This window comes from Caloenas nicobarica, chromosome 11, assembly GCF_036013445.1.
Source record: "Caloenas nicobarica isolate bCalNic1 chromosome 11, bCalNic1.hap1, whole genome shotgun sequence".
NCBI classification, from domain to species: Eukaryota; Metazoa; Chordata; class Aves; order Columbiformes; family Columbidae; genus Caloenas; species Caloenas nicobarica.
Window position 1 is genome coordinate 13,773,964 of NC_088255.1, and position 16,611 is coordinate 13,790,574.

The window sequence follows — 16,611 nt, forward strand, 5'->3', positions numbered from 1 at the left end:
GCTGATGAAACAGTGAAGAAACGAGCGGCAGCTCCAGCGACAGGCGGCTGTCGCAGCGCGCCGCCCCTCACACGCCCAGGAAAGCAGCTGACAGGGGCGCGGCGCTGCTGTGAGGGGTCGCTGTATAGTCATTGTTCCTTCGGCAAAAGATGACGCACATTTAATATTCACATGGCGAATCCAGTTCGCATCCTCTGTGAAACAGAGTCGCGGTCCGAATGTGGAGGGGGCCATGCAGTGGCTGCCCCAGCCAAGGAGGCACCGGGGGTGTGCAGAGCCATGGCAGGGAGACCCTGCTAGTGGGGCGATGGCGCCCCAAACCCTCCCGGGAGGGGAGGCTGGTGCGGGCAGCTGTGGTGGTTCAAGCCCCAGCAGTCGCTGGAAGAACAGCCGCTGTTTCAATGCTTTCACACTCCATCCCCCACGACTCAAGGACACTGTCCGTGTGTGTATCGCACAATGCGCTGCCACACTGGGCAACAAAGTCGTAGAATCATCGAATCATTTCAGTTGAAAGAGACCGTCAGGATCATTGAGTCCAACCCTAACCTCACCTAATTCTAGCACTAAACCATGTCCCTAAGAACTTTGTCTAAACGTCTTTTAAACCCCTCCAGGGATGGTGACTCCACCACTTCCCTGGGCAGCCTGTTCCAATGCCTGGCAAACTTTTCCGTGAAGAATTTTTTCCTAATATCCAATCTAAACCTCCCCTGGCACAACTTGAGGCCATTTTCTCTTGTCCCATCACCTGTTACATGGGAGACCAACATCCTCCATGCTACAACCTCCTTTCAGGCAGTTGTAGACAGCAATAAAGTCTCCCTGCGGCTCCTGTTCTCCAGGCTGAACAGCCCCAGTTCCCTCCACTGCTCCTCATCAGACCTGTGCTCCAGGCCCCGCACCAGCTTCATTGCCCTCTTCGGCACTCTCTATACTACTTCAATGTCCTTCTTATGATGAGAGGCCCAAAACTGAACACAGTATTTAAGGTGCGGCCTCACCAGCGCCGAGTACAGTGGCACAATCCTTCCCAAAATGTAGGCCAGCGGTAAGGCAAGCGTGACCGCCATACTGCAGGCTGGCAGCTGCTTCTCACAGCTCAGTCTGTGAAGGATTTAAATCCCTAAACTTCAGGAGCCTGAGGCCTGAAGCACAACCCTTGCACACCTTGCTCTGCTGCCCGCCCTGTGCTTTGACGCTGCTGTTAGTTTTGGAGAGCGAAGGCTCCTGTGTGCAGAAGCTGTTTGACGCGTGGTCCCAGGACAGCCCATGGGCACGGCCAGGCCGGCCCCTGCCCAGGGAGGGCTGGCAAGACAAAAACCGTTTGACAACACGGCTCAGGTGGAGCAGCCACCCGGCTGGCGGGCAGCTACTAGCCCGAGGCCAACCCCACCGCCGTGTTTTGTCTCTAGGCTTCTCGTAGGTTTAAAGCGCCGCCATCACCACACGCTTTGTCCCCGAGGATGCTGCCCGAGGCTCCCGGGAAGCACCAGGGAGGCGGGCGCAGGGGGAGCCGGCGGCTGCCCGGGGCCAGGCGCTTCGGAGGGAGGGAGGAACGAAGGCGGCGCGGTTCCCCTCCGCGGCGGGGGCTGCCCCGCGCCGCCAGGCCCCGTCACAGCGCTTGGGACTCCATGAGGGCGCTCCAGCCCGGGCCCTTCCCCGCCGGTGCGGCTGCCGCTCCCCGGGCCCTACGGAAGGGCCTGGGGGACATGGGGGCCGCTGGAGGGCGGTCCCCGCTTTGTTGCCATGGAGATTGGCGCTCTATCTCCCCCTCCCCAACTCTATAGGCCTGCAAGCGTGTCTGCGCTCTAGCAAAGCACCGCCCATAGAGGTGCCGCGGGGCCTTGTGGGAAGCAGAGGGAAATATGGCGGATGGTGAGGAACCGTAAGTGCCCTGTATGTGTGTGTTCGGCCGCCCCTTCCCGCGCTTCCCGGGGACGGGTGGGCTCCGGGGTCCCCTCTCCCTCCTCCCCGGTCTCTGTAGCGCGATACTGACCCTTCTTTTATTCTCTCTCTTTTAGGGAGAAGAAAAGAAGGAGGCTAGAGGAGCTGCTGGCGGATGGGTTAGTGCGGGGCTGCGGGCGAGCGGGCTCCCGGCCCGGGGCAGGGGCAGGCAGCGCTTGCTGAGGGGCGGCTGGTAGGTCAGGGCGAGCCGCAGCCCCGCAGGAGAAGGGTGGGCTGGGAGGAGGCTGCGGGTTAGCTCAGGGCTGCGGGACCCACTGCTCGGGGCCACCGTGGCGAGCGGCCCCGGGGCCCGGCAGGAGGAGAGGGGTGGAGGAAAGGTGTTAGGGGGTCAGTGTGAGGAGGGGGAAGGCGAAAGGGCGCTTGAGCAGCAAGGACTGGGGAAGAGGAATGTCCTGGGGAGAGGACCAAGGGGCTCACCCGGAGCGGGGATGGGAATTGCGGGCTCGGAGCTTGGCATGAGTAAAGGCTGGTGTGCTGGAGAGCTTTGTGACAGGGCTGGAAAATGCTGTATTGCCGGTCAGGGGCCCGGGGAGGGCCTCTAGGCTAGAAGCAGGTGACTGAATTTTGGCTGAAAATTAAAAATGCAGACTACAGAACAGTTGCCTCTGCTTATTAAAACCTTAAATTCTATGCATCTGTCTTAATGGCCTTGAAAACTAATGCTCAGAAATCTTTACCCTCATCTGCTTCCATCCCCTAACTATCCTCCATCTGCTTGTGGCCCTGTTCCCCAAGACCGCAGAGCGGACCTGCCGGAGCGGTGGGCTCGCAGGCCATGCATGCGTGTGTCGGGGTGAGGGTCACAAAAATCCTTGGGCATGTTGGATTGGGGGGATGCATGCCAAGTCCCTCGAAAGCATGGAGCTTTGGAGATGAGAAGGTGGCAGGGAAAAGTCTGCGCCTAAAGCAACATAAGGACTGTAGTGCTCTGATGCTTTAAACAAAATTAAAAATTGAAGTAATTTGATTAAATAAGGATTTTGTTAAACTCTCATAGTACAGATACCTGATAATGCTATAACAACACAAAAATAAAACAAAAAGCTGTCTCTGAAGTTAAACATAAAATCTGAGGTTGGGTGGTTGCTGTTTTTCAGATCTCCACAGTGGCCAACCCTGTAAAAAAGAAACTGCAGTATAATCACAAAAGTGAAACTAGATCTTACTATTTTATCACTTATAAAGGAAAATGCACATCTAAACAGAAAAGGAGTACTGCTGCTTAACGGCTGTGTATATGACTATATAAAAGGATAAAAAAAAAAAGTTCTTAATATCACCAAGTGTAGCTTATGCACTTGCCTCTAGAGAAATTAAAGATTATAATAGAATCAACAGAAGCAATTATTGTGATTTATATTGACCCATTTTATTTGCTTAAGTCAGTGCTCAGTGCACATCCTGAAAACTCGTATACAACAGATGAGCCCAGGGTTCAGCAGAGGGAGTGCTGTATTTATTCATACTGTTTCCCATTATGTGAAATATTTGTATTTTCACATTATTTTTAAAAGTTGGGGGGGTACAAACGTGCAAGTCAAAGACCCTTATGAATCGAAATAAATTTTGTAGATATTAAACTGCTAATACAGTAAGCAACTTACCTAAAGTCAACAGTGAAGCAGGAATGAGTTCAGTCTGCAATCAAAATGTAGGCAAATTATGACATTTATTTCTGCACTTTAGTGAAGTTTTTCTCTGTTACTGAAAATCTTTTGCAGAATTAATTGCCTCCAGGTTAACGTTACTATAGACATACTGTGTTGTCCATCTTCTGAATTCTGTGAGGATAAAGGCATTCGCTGTCTAGATGTTTTCATTGCACTTTCCTTTTATTTTGAGATGAATCATCAGGAAGTAACAATAAATTCTAAGCATTACCCAGCAGTTATTGATACAAACGTTCTTCATGTTACTTCATAGGAGGAAGCAGATAACCCTCCTTATTGATGATGAGACAACTTTTCATGCTCAGGATTGGCAAAGCTCTTTTATAACAAACTTAGTTTTGTGTTAATGTAGAACATAATCGTTCATATATATATTGAGTGGCACTCCTATTTAAAAAGGGAAGTGCGCTCTGTTAAGGAAGGGCTTGTTTGGTGTAGGTGATATTGCATTAGAAAATTACTTAAGAGAGCTGATTTTGGACTATTCCAGTAAGTCTCTTAACAGTTTAAATTTACACGTATGTACTACTAAAAGTGACCTGTAAAAGCAGAAAAAGGGTAGTGGAGTGTTTGATGCAAAATTCTGTCTTGAAAATTTAAAAGAACATAACTGCAAACATTCCTTTTTCCAAGTGAGACCAGTACCGCTGACAGGCTCAGACAATGAGTGAAAAATGGGGGTGTTCTAAATTACATTATACCGATTGAGGGGGGAGAGCATTCCAGATACATATTTTTCTAATGCTTGTTTAAATAAACTATGACGATTCAGAGGAGACAACATTAGGGCATGCTAATATTTTTTCTTAAGTGCCTCACAATTGCAGTTAAATATTGATAATTCTAAACATGATTTATGAGCTTAAAGAGCCCGTCAAAAAAAGGGTACAAGATAGACTGATGAAAAAAAACATTACCCTCAAAATCTAAAAGGACAACCTCTTTCTCTGTGTCCTCTTTAAATGTGAGCTAAATAAAAGCAAAAAGACTAGCCCCTTTTTTCAATTCAGGTCAACTTTTATTAGTAACAGCTTAATCAGTGGGATTTATGGAAATGCCTGGGCTTTTCCCATCTATGCATATTTGTATTATTACTTTCTATTTCCACAAATAAAACCCATTAATGCAAATGTTCATGCACATGACTTACAAGCATAAAGAATATGCAGACACATTTGTATGAATGATCAGTAATTTAGGTGTTTTTAAGACATATAAAGAAAAAATATTAGAGGTGTGGCTTTTTCTCTATGGTTTTGCAGCTGAATTTACTGTGTTCTGTGCAGAATGGCTGTTGATGGTGGGTGTGGGGACACTGGAGACTGGGACGGTCGCTGGAACCATGTAAAGAAGTTCCTGGAGCGATCTGGACCATTCACACATCCTGATTTCGAGCCAGGCACTCAAGTGAGAAACACTTTAAATACAAAAATTGTAGCATGTGTTGCAAACGAATGTAAACAGTTTCATTAATTGATCACCAGCAGTGTATGAGTACTGAAACTGCATGAAAAGCTTATGTTTTAAGCAATTGAACATTATGATTCTGGAACATATTGTATTATTTTTATAAGCTTCTATTTCTGAATTCTACACTGTCAACAACGAGCTTGCTGTCATCATATATATAAGTATGTAACAACAAATGAATTATGCTCTGTCTTTGAGTCTTGCTTGAAAAATAACAGCATTTATCTCCATTTGTAAGTAATTAGATATAGTAAGGAATTCCTTGTAATATGAGTACTTAGAGAATTGGGGAAGATGTTTAGTAGGGAAAAGCAAAATTTAGACTATTTTAATTATCCTGTTTTCCTTTTTTTGGTATATATTCTTTCAGAGCTTACAGTTGAATGTATTTTACTGTTACCTTTTTAATATAATGTTCCATTATTTACTAGTTTGAGGCTGGGGTCTAGTAGAACAGTTTGCAGAAAGCATTTATGTAGTTAAAAATTTCAAACTCTTTTTGGCCTGCAGTGTTTTCTGTCTGTTTAGTTTTCTTTTGTATTATATATCAGTAAATTTTTTGGAAGAAGAAAACATCTCCTTACACCAAATAATAATGAAAGTGAACCTTGGTTTTTTTCATCGTCAAAATTAATATAAAGAGAATGCTGGTATCAACAAAGGTCTTGCTTATCCGTAAGTTGGGATACAGGAACTGCATGAACTCAACAACTGATTAAAGTCCAATATGTAATTACTCCTGCAAGCACAAACTTTTATTAATCTAAGTTGTTTCATGCGAAACTTATTAGGCACTGAAAATTTATGGTAATGCATTTATAAGAGTTATGAAACAAAGGACAAACTATACTTTTTCCTGCTTAGTTTATTAATTTTTTGTTTTATGTTTTCCACAGGCTCTTGACTTTTTGTTAAGCACATGTAAAGTACTTGTTATTGGAGCAGGAGGATTAGGATGTGAACTCCTGAAAAACCTGGTAATTACTCAGTTTTCACATTTTACTTCTTAGAATCTTCTTTTATTCCTTGAGGAAATTGTCTTTTCTGCTTTGCTAATTTGGCATTTTTGATTGTATATAGCTACTAAATTTCTCAGTTCTAATAAAAATTTATAAAATAAATGATGATACAGACAATAAACATGAAAAATGTGCTTTGTTAATAACTTTGAACGGTGGTAGTCTGCTATGTTGCATGTTGTTTGTTTCGCTCTCTTAAAGCTTGTCAGGAGGAACAACATGGTGCTGTTTATGAAAAGTGTAGACAAAAGTTCACGTGCAGCCTTAGATATGGTGTAATGTTGGTAGTTTTCCTTAACTACCAGATTTGGGGAAACTAAGGAAAATAAGAACACGTTCATAATGATACATAGAAGTGTTGTGTGGAATACAATAGCTAAAATGTATCTTTTCAGCTGGAAAGTGATACTTTAGGTTGCCATAAGTAGCTAGCACAAAGTTCAGTATTAATAGCCAAAGCTGAATTAATACAAAGATGTAAAATAAACTGAAGCTAAATTCAAAGTGAGGTTATAATTGCTGGAATTCTGTTCTTTCATAGTGCAATTAGTAGAGCCAGACTTACTGACAACTTCATTGCAATTTTCTTCCTTTGGGATTTTAGTGCTGGTGAATTTAACCTCTGCCCAAAACTACTGTTTTATGGGCTTATTGGGTCATGACAAATGAGATCTGTTGATAGCTCATTGAGAAGGAGGATTTGCGTGGGATAAGGGACTTCATAAGTCTGCTGTTTGCACTCAGTTCCCATCTCTTTAAAAAGGTTTTAAGTTATCGTGATTTGTTTTCATCGTTTTCAGAAAGATAAGCTCATAAGAAAATCTAGATTCTGTTGATATGTGTTCATGTCTTTGGGACAATGAATATAAATTTGATAAAACTCCAGTCTGTATATTTGTGATGTCCCAGGGCGACTCTTCTCTTTAGCAGGTTCTCCCAGTCTGCTTTGATAATACTGAACAAAAGCTGAACATTTACCAATGAAACAAAATGATTGTTCAGCACCAAGGATCTTCAGTCTGATACACAGAAATACTTGCTGCTTTTCTTACAGAAATCAGTTTCTAATCTGAAAAACTTTAGTCCTATTGTTCATTTGTTTAATAATTTTCCTGATACAACATTTTAAATACTTCATACACACGGGATGGCTCTGTTTGTTCTGAAAATGAAAAGTTTGATAGTCTTTATATATAACGAGGTTGAGTCTTAAAGGAAAAACCTAGGGGACAGGACTCAGATTTTTTTGGGGATCACTTCAGAACATCACAACACGTTTCCTTTCTCTAAACCCAATGTTTTACGGCATTTATTTCCCTTTAACCACAATTCACATTGTTTCTTTGTGCACACGAGATGTTACTACTGTGTCAGATCAGACCCAGAATACAGTTTTAAGACAATTTTACTTTAAAGTTATTTGCCAAATCCAGCGATGGGCTGCAGGCAGGCAGAGATCAGGCAGAACTTCTGTCAGAGGTTCAGCGTGTTCTTAGATAGCAAGGTGAATTTTTGTGGTTGTGTTCTGTTCCAGCATTGAATGCAGTGAGGAATGCTGGCTTAGTTTGAACTGTGATTTGAGGGTGGATACACCAGACTCATTTATGCAAACTGTAAAAATGGTGTGCATGTTCAAAAACTTAAAATTTTAGAGTGTGCCATTGAATTCCCTGTGTCATGATTAGGTAGGCTACAGCAATATTGCCTTCAGTAAAACATTGTCTTTGGCCATTGAAATGTTGCTAATTCCATCTGTCTAAATATCAGCATTAGCAACCCAACAAAGAAGGTTCTTTTAATGAAGAATGACCATATGTCTATATGCACAGGGAAGGAAGAGCAAATATATTTGTTCCTCCAAAGGTTGCACTTTGGCATGTGGAATGAATTTTGGAACATGACAAGCATTTCATTTCCTATTAAATGAAATTGACTGTCTCTTTCACAGGCCCTGTCTGGGTTTAGACAGATCCATGTTATTGACATGGATACTATAGATGTTTCTAATCTTAACCGACAGTTTCTGTTTCGGTAAGTGATGTTTTCACAGTTTGAATTTTTTTTTTTTTTTTTTTTCAGATGTACCTAAACAGTAACATGACTATGATCATTATTTTAGTTGAACAAGATGTCTCGTTTTGAGATCTGTGGTGTCATAGTTTGAGTGTGAAGAAAATTAACATACATTCCTTACCATTCAAATACAGCTAATGAATAATGGAAAAGGTGACACCAAAGAATGATGCACACAGATTGAGATATCAGTTTTTCTGGTACCATTTTCTTCCAAGCAAAATCATAAATTTTTTTTTTTTTTTTTTGGTGCTGACAACTGTAGTTACATGGACATACTTAGATAACTATGGAGCTCTCATATCTAAAGCTTTGCAAGGATGCCTTATTATTATCCGTATCAATAAATTGTCCTACAGTAACAATTAGTCACTCAATTCAGTATTGCTATGCATAGACTCTGGAAAGATTTAATCTACTAAAATAATGCATTTGAACTTGCTTGGGCTTTTTCCCAGACCGAAGGATGTTGGGAGACCAAAAGCAGAAGTTGCAGCAGAATTCCTGAACAGCCGCATTCCCAACTGTGCTGTCGTAGCGTATCCTTTTGTAGAGAAGTGGTAGCCCTAAAGGCTTCAAAAAACCTAGAAAACTCTGTAGGTGGTAAGACTATGTAAAATATTTTGCTTCCATCCTCTCTCTTTCATACAGTAAAGAACAGATGCATTCAGCTGGTGATTGAGAATTCTTTCTCAGTGGCATTAGCATATAGGAAATATGCATGAGGAGAGAAGGTTAAGCTTAAAGAAACTATTTGGTATGTTCCCACTGAGTCTCCTTATTCAAATATGATACTGTCATATTCACTGAGATACTGGAATTACAGGTTTATTCACCAGAGTGTTTTGAGTACGTACTGGTGGGACACAGTTTTTAAACGCAGAGCAGCGCTGCTGATCTAGGACTTTGTGAGAAAGCATGTTTTAAGTTTCCTAAATATTAATAGTTTGCCTGCTGAGCTTTTTCCTGTGTGTGACTATTACATTGCGTCGCTTGCTTGTTTTGTCAGATGCTACAGCTTCAGTTGTGGGAATTTTTAATCTTTCAATCCATTTTAAAAAACTGTCATATAAAATTATAGTGACAAATTATATAATGTTTTGGCTTCAGGGCAGCAAATAGAAAAAAGTAAACTCAGCTGCTTTATAAATATATTCCTTTACTGGGCCTACATTCAGATATTTTAAAAAGATTCAAGACATGGATGAAAGCTTCTATCGACGTAAGTGGTGTTTGTTTGCGTGCCAAAAACCCACTGGTACTTTAGGGGGACATTGCAGTTGTTGCTGCTTGCTGCTTTTCTTGGTAGTTAGATTGCTAATTATTTTAGTCTTCCACACTATACTGGAAAGAGAGGTAACAAATAGACAAAACTTAAATGCATCTGTCATATAGGTAATCCAGAGGAGACAGATAAACTACAATCGGTTCCTTTGGATGTTATAGACAGAATACTCTGCTTGTCTTAAAAGTATGCATTAGCATAGACTTTAAGTAATTTTTTTTTCCCCCTAGAATTTCATATTATTGTTTGTGGGCTGGACTCTGTAATTGCAAGAAGATGGATAAATGGGATGCTGGTAAAGTCTTCAATCTTTTTAAAGCCTGGTTATTGCTTGAGTCTAAATAACTAAAATTGAACAGATTTGTCTAGAATGTGTCATTAAAATGAGAACTGTTGAAACTCACAGGTTTCGGTATCTATTTCTGTTTTCTTTTTGTGAAGAGGATAAAATGCATGCTCTCTGCCTTTTTCTTGAGGAATCTTAGGCAACATTTGTGCAGTGCCCTGCAGGGGTAATTTCGAAGTTAGGTTACATTGTTTGTGGCCTTGCACAGTCAGCTTTTGAAAATCTTAAAAAAGGAAGTTCACAGCCTCTCTGGGTGCTCCCATTGTGAATGTTGGGTTTTTTTCATTAGCCAAATAGGACTTATCTTGCTGCAACTTGTAAATGTCGTATTTCGGAGCCCCACTGCTGCAAAGTAGAAGAAAGCTGGTCATTGAATGTGGTAGTTTTATCATTGTGAATTTGTTTATAAAAGAAATTATTTATTTATAAATGTTTATAAAATAATGATCTTGACTAGTATTTAAAAAACTAACCAAAACAAAACCAAACCACCACAAACAAACAACCCAAAACAAAACAAAAACCAACAACAAACCAAGAATCAAACCCCAGAATCCTTCAACCATTTATTCTGTTATACTATAAGGAAATTATAGCATTTGTCAGGGGGCAAGGGGAGGAGGAGGTGGAGGGTGGAGATGGTAGATGAGGTCCTGTCCACTGACAAAAAAGTAGTGTTTTATATACTATGTACCCTTAAACTGTAGAATAAGCATTCAATCTTGTAATGTACCATTAAGAATAACATTTTTAGGATTTTTTTTCTTCCTGCAACTTGTTTTACAACCAAAACAAGCAAAGACTAACGATCCCCCTTTCCCCGCTTTGTTTGTTAGATGTCATTTTTACATTATGAGGATGGTGTACTGGATCCAAGTTCCATCATACCTTTAATAGATGGAGGAACAGAAGGTTTTAAAGGAAATGTTCGTGTGATTATTCCTGGTATGACAGCATGTGTTGAGTGCACGCTTGAGCTTTATCCACCACAGGTAATTGCAGCAAGGGATATTTCCTTTTTTAGAAATATTCCTCTGATTTGCTTATTTCTTTTCCTAGTACTATCCATAGTGTATTACATGATTTCTTCTGGGTTTCTTCCTCTGCCCACACCAGGTCAATTTTCCCATGTGTACTATTGCATCTATGCCCAGACTGCCAGAGCATTGTATTGAGTACGTCAGGATATTGCAGTGGCCAAAGGAACAACCTTTTGGAGGTAAGTAGTGTATCGCACTAGTGCTAAACTGACATTTATCATTTTAACTAATTTGTGTTACTAATACACAGCTACTTTTAATAAAACAATCCTACCTTTCAACCTTATGCAGCTCATTACTGTATTGAATCTAAGCTTCCTCTGAGCTGGTGATGGATTTTCTCTTCTTGGACTTGCTCTGCAGTTCCATATTTATTCATGTGTTTCTCTAATACTGCGCAATGTCTTTCATGACTCAAAATGTAACGTGTAACAGCTCTATAAATCTGTGAAGATAATTTATATATAGAATGTGTTAGAACTTAACATGTTTGTAGAAATGGTATTTTGATTATTTAAAGCATCATGTTTTAATAGGTTAATGAGGTATTTGTTTTAACTCAATTTTTAGACAAAAAGACTGCTGTATTTCTGAAGAACTCTTACAACTCTAACTTATCTATAAATTCTTTATTGTAGAAGGTGTTGCATTGGATGGAGATGACCCTGAACATATACAGTGGATTTACCAGAAGTCTTTAGAAAGAGCATCACAATTTAATATTAAAGGCGTTACATACAGACTCACCCAAGGTAAGGATATTGCATTTCACTAAGTTTGTGGCATTTGAAGTTAAGCTGCATTGGCATTCTTCGTATTTTTTAATGACTAAGCCGGCAGCTCTACTGAGAAAGAAATAGGGGGTTTTTTTCCCTTAACATCTTAAAACAGAAACAAGCAGTTTGTTTCCTGTGCCAGCACAAATGTTTTATGATGAATCAGATGTTTAGGCATTCATGATGAATCAGAGGAACTTATCTGCAAAAAAAAAGAACATTATTTTGCCATTTTATTTTTAACCTGAAACAGCTCCAAAGTTTACATTACACTGTGACCACTTTTGCTGGGTCAAAGAGTAGGAACAAAAGAACGCGATTCCCTCTTTTAGCAACAGCAACAATTTATGCCAGTTTAGGCTGGTTAAGTCTATAGCACCTGTTCATTACTGATGTGTATGCCTCTGTTCACATGCAAGTGCAGAATGCTGCCACTCGTTTAATCATTTCATCAGCATTTTAAATGCTAACGGAAAAGAAGTGGACAATCTCATACGGTATCTCCAGAATTTTTGGTAACTTCTATTTGTTGACTTGTAGTAATAAGAATGGATTTGAAATGCTGGGCTTGAAATGCCACACTTGAACCCCAGTGTGCGCCTTTCTATCAAAAAAAGATTAACTAATTCGTTGTGAATCTTCCGCGGATCCCAACTGTTGTATTGCAGATAGCATTTTTCTTTGCAGCAGTTAATACTGGCTTCTCTAGTAGTATTTTTGGTACGGATAAATGTGAACTCCAGTTATGACATAATTATGTCCATGCAAATAGCTGCACAGTTTCCAGCATTTGAACATGGCTTCATTATATAGTACACAGCAGAAAGAAGGCAAAGATATAAGTTCTATGTGTGTTTTCTCAGGTGTGAAGGGATACAAGTCAATAACGAGAAGCCAGAGGAACTTCACACTACTTAGGAATTTGCTGTCTTTTTGGCAGGCCTGAAAAAAGAGTGAACCTCCTTGTTCCTGATGTACAAACTTGTATGCATAGGAAATCTTGTTTTATATCAGCGTGTGTGCTTTGCCGTTTGACTGGATGGGCTCTGAGTTGGATAAAGATGCCAATACAGTTTGGCAAGCCTGCTCTTGTAGAAGAAATACCAAAACCAAATATCTTTCGTTTATGCATTTCTTCAGTTAAACAGGAATAGAACTGAGTTTAAAATTAATTTTCAGTGCTCAATACAGGATACTTGTTTTTAGAATTTGTTCATTACTTCTTTTTGTGTGATACCTTCTTCATCTCAACATGCTTGAGGAAAAAGTGCCAAAGTACTTGAGCAGCATGTCATTATGCCTTATTGTTCTGGAAATTCCCAGAAAGAGTTTAAAGTACCTTTGGGTACACCCTTCTGTAATTATTGTGGCTAAAAGTCATCTCTCGGTCAAGTTTCTTTGGAAAGACAAAGGTGTGCGTTTTGTTTTTACAGGGGTGGTTAAACGAATTATTCCAGCAGTAGCTTCTACAAATGCAGTAATTGCAGGTATGCTAAAAGAACTTGTTTTGTTTCTGCTTTACAGGCTGTAGAGTTTTGTGAGGCAACAGTTTGGAATCGAGAACTCAGGGAGGATAACAGTAATTTTTAGATGGTCCGATTTATTCTTATAGTCTCATTTCTGTTTTGCATGGAGAAAATGCATGTGACTATAAATTTTAAGCTCATGTATGACTGTGGGAGTGAGCAAAAGCATTGGATACTGGGGAAAAAATAATTGAAAACCACAGTATATAGAGCTAGAAAGTGAAGAATTTTTTTTTCTCATTCCAGCTGTTTGTGCCACTGAAGTTTTTAAAATAGCCACAAGGTATTTAATTTCTGATTAATAACATACATGTTTTCCAACATAGTGACATGTATTAACACTAACGTATTTATCATTATAGTGCATACATTCCCCTTAACAACTACTTGGTGTTTAATGATGTGGATGGATTGTACACATACACATTTGAAGCTGAAAGAAAGGTCAGTGCCATTAAAGGCTTGCAGGGTTGTGTCCTTGATTTTTATTCAACTTATGCAGTTTGTGTGTATTTCTGTAACCCAGTATTGAATCTCTTGGCCCTTAGCACTGAATAATACTTCTAAAGTTTTGAAAACAGAAACTACACAGTGGTGTTTCCAGTGTGTAGGAATTTTTTTAAAAAAACTTTTTTGGTTTTGGGGTCTAATAGTGATGACAGTGGTGGTCGGTCTGTCCGTGTAGAGTAGCAGGACTATTTACCTCCAGATCAACAGGTATTTTATTTGATGTCCTGGTAATGAAACTTTTTCTTCTACCCATCAGTTTACAAAAAAATTATTGCATAGTATATGTAATGGCATATTTCATTTTTGCCTGTTTAGCCAAAGTTTCTTAATATTTGGAAAGTAGCTGCTGGTACAGGGATGTTTTTCAGACAGGTATTTCTTTGGTGTCTTCTGGTGTAACATTGGTACCTCAATTGTTTCTGCTGTGCCACCTGCAGAGGAAAACAATACTTGACTTTTTTGAAAGTGAATCCTGAAGATTTTCTCTGTAATATAGAAAATGTGGTTCACAAAATAAGGTACACAATCTTGAAGATTTGCTTATGAGTCTTTTTAAAAAGAGGTTATGACAACAACTAATTTGAAAGTTTATACTGTTACATTTTGTGTCAGATGCAATTTGTAGTTCCTCAATACTTAGGTGCTGCTTGGAGCCAGTTGAATAGTGACAGACTTCACAAGGAATTGGGTTTTGTCAATATTTGCAACAGTATTAATATCTCTAGAGCTAAAACTTAACCAACAACAACAAAACAACAAAAACACACACAAATACTTTTGAGACCTTATTAGCAGCGTTTTAAAAATCATATTTAACATAAGGGGCATTGTGCTGTTTTGTTGTAGGAGAACTGTCCAGCCTGCAGCCAGCTTCCTCAAAACATAGAGATTTCCCCATCAGCTAAATTGCAGGAGATCTTGGATTACTTGACAAATAATGCTTCATTGTAAGTGTGCAACTATTCTGACCTTATTTATAACTTTTGTTAGTTTAGTGTTTCAAAAATGTAATTTCTAAATGTATTTTTACCTTTTTCTTTTTAATGTTTTCTATATAGGCAAATGAAATCTCCTGCAATCACAGCAACTATGTATGGGGGAAATAAAACACTTTATTTACAGGTAATCTGAGCATACATAACTGTCTTTAATAATCTTAATATATTTACATTTACATGCCTGAATTTGAAAGGAAATATTTTGGGGTTTTTTATTTTTCTTTTTTTGCAGACAGTTGCTTCAATCGAAGAACGAACAAGGCCAAATCTTTCCAAGACACTAAAAGGTATCATGCAGTTGTCACATGTAGATTTTCAAGATACTCCTCAATCATTTTTATCGCTCTATATGGCATGTTTAGATTTATTTTGCACTATGCAGTAGAGTGAGCTTCATTATCCTTTTCTGTGCAATGTACCTTTCTCAGGTTGCTCAGGGAAGAGCTTTGAATTGCTTAAATCTGAAGTGTGGGCAGATGTCATCTGGTGAAGAAAAACATGGCAAGAAAGCAATGATAACTGATGTACATTAGACATATTTCAGTCGTGTTTTCATATATTTCTTGACAAGGTCTTTTAATTTTCTGGTTGAACTAGATGAATATTAGCTTAGCTAGTGAGCTGTTTGCAGCTTTATTTCCTATTTATGGTTTGTGGGAATGGCATTTGTAAGCTTTTTTTAAAATTAACAACAAAGGTCCGCCCCCCGAAACCAAAAAACAACAAAAAATTCCCACATGAGTTTGCTGTACTTAATTTTGTTTTTCTGTTTCAGAACTGGGGCTTGTGGATGGCCAGGAACTGGCAGTTGCTGATGTTACTACACCACAGACTATGCTGTTCAAGCTTCACTTCACCACTTAATTTATTCATAAGTAAACTGCATATACAGGGATGGAAATCTGTACCCACCTTGTAAAACAAACGTGCTCTGTGGGCGTTAAAACAACCTGAAATGTTCATGTTAGTACTAGCATTGTTGAAGGTTAGGTAATACAAATGAATCACCATATTTCAGAATTGTACTTAAAAGCCAATATTTGGTGGATTATATTTGTATAAATGCTTATTCATGTACAGAACTCGGATGTATAGGAATACACTTTTTCCAGGTTTTGTTGTCAAAATGTTAATGCTGATATACTTTCAGAAAGATGGAAATTTTAAGGTAGCCAAAAGTCTTGCTTTCAATGCGTGTGCACATGTATATGCAAAGAGAAGACCCTTTAAGATGAACCAAAGTGATGTGGTTTAAATTCTCACATTTCTGTATATTTGATGGGTCACCTCAAGGGCAAAAGAGGGTAGTAGATTAAAATAAGCATTTTCCTCTTGGTACTGATTTGATCAGTTTTATGAAAAGTGTTAAATATGGAAGAGATTACCTTGTTAACAAGCAAACACAAAATGACAAAATAATCAACTGTGCATGAAAATATGGACATGTTTTCTCACAGTCTGCTGTGGCTGTGCACGGTATTGTAGGATTGTGTTTTGGTATCATTGGTGCTGTTAAGGTATTTATTAATAAAAAATCAGAAAGACACCTTAATTTGTGGCTTGCGGGTGGACATTCAAGAGTGCTTATAACCTTGATTTAAAAAGTCTAGGGCATCGTTTGGCTGCTTTAGTGAGAGGCGCTGCTGGATACCTCAACCTGAATTCTCTGGTTTTACATTATGCATCAGCTGTGCTTAAACTTGCATCTTTAAACTATGAACTGTCTTTAAACTTTCTATCTTCCAGCCTTGCACTGGAACCCTGTAGTAAAAGAGAGGCACTCCGCTGTAATTTTTAAACAGCTGATTTTCAAGTGTTGTGCAGCCTCTAGAAGCGTTAAAGGCCCCTCATAAGCTGCGGGACTTTAAGCAGCAAGTTGAGAGCGTGAGGTTTAGAATGGCGTATATTTGGTTCGTTATTTGTGGTAACC

At 39.5% G+C, this 16,611-nt stretch overlaps 1 protein-coding gene across 6 annotated transcripts; it reads left to right on the forward strand.

The window, feature by feature from the left end:
• Window positions 1-1,801: 1,801 nt before the first annotated feature.
• Window positions 1,802-16,016, forward strand: UBA3 (ubiquitin like modifier activating enzyme 3). Of its 6 annotated transcripts, none has more exons than XM_065642408.1 (18): window positions 1,833-1,888; window positions 2,025-2,066; window positions 4,925-5,045; window positions 6,005-6,085; window positions 8,076-8,158; window positions 8,659-8,739; window positions 9,379-9,422; window positions 9,716-9,780; window positions 10,668-10,823; window positions 10,948-11,050; window positions 11,510-11,623; window positions 13,081-13,134; window positions 13,420-13,456; window positions 13,536-13,617; window positions 14,530-14,630; window positions 14,742-14,805; window positions 14,914-14,968; window positions 15,457-16,016. In XM_065642408.1, the coding sequence occupies exons 1-18, from the start codon at window positions 1,869-1,871 to the stop codon at window positions 15,543-15,545; spliced, it is 1,392 nt and encodes a 463-aa protein (XP_065498480.1). In that variant the 5' UTR covers window positions 1,833-1,868; the 3' UTR covers window positions 15,546-16,016. The 6 variants fall into 6 exon arrangements, with proteins under 6 accessions (XP_065498481.1, XP_065498480.1, XP_065498485.1 ...); XM_065642410.1 differs by having other exon boundaries at window positions 1,862-1,899; XM_065642409.1 differs by lacking the exon at window positions 2,025-2,066 and having other exon boundaries at window positions 1,802-1,888.
• Window positions 16,017-16,611: the final 595 nt, after the last annotated feature.

Excerpts from the sequence above, each read along its gene's own strand:
- UBA3 (XM_065642408.1), top strand. The coding sequence starts at position 1,869 with ATGGCGGATGGTGAGGAACC. Across the intron at positions 6,086-8,075 it reads GTGAACTCCTGAAAAACCTG|GCCCTGTCTGGGTTTAGACA; the intron begins GTAATTACTCAG and ends TCTCTTTCACAG. Across the intron at positions 13,618-14,529 it reads CATTTGAAGCTGAAAGAAAG|GAGAACTGTCCAGCCTGCAG; the intron begins GTCAGTGCCATT and ends GTTTTGTTGTAG.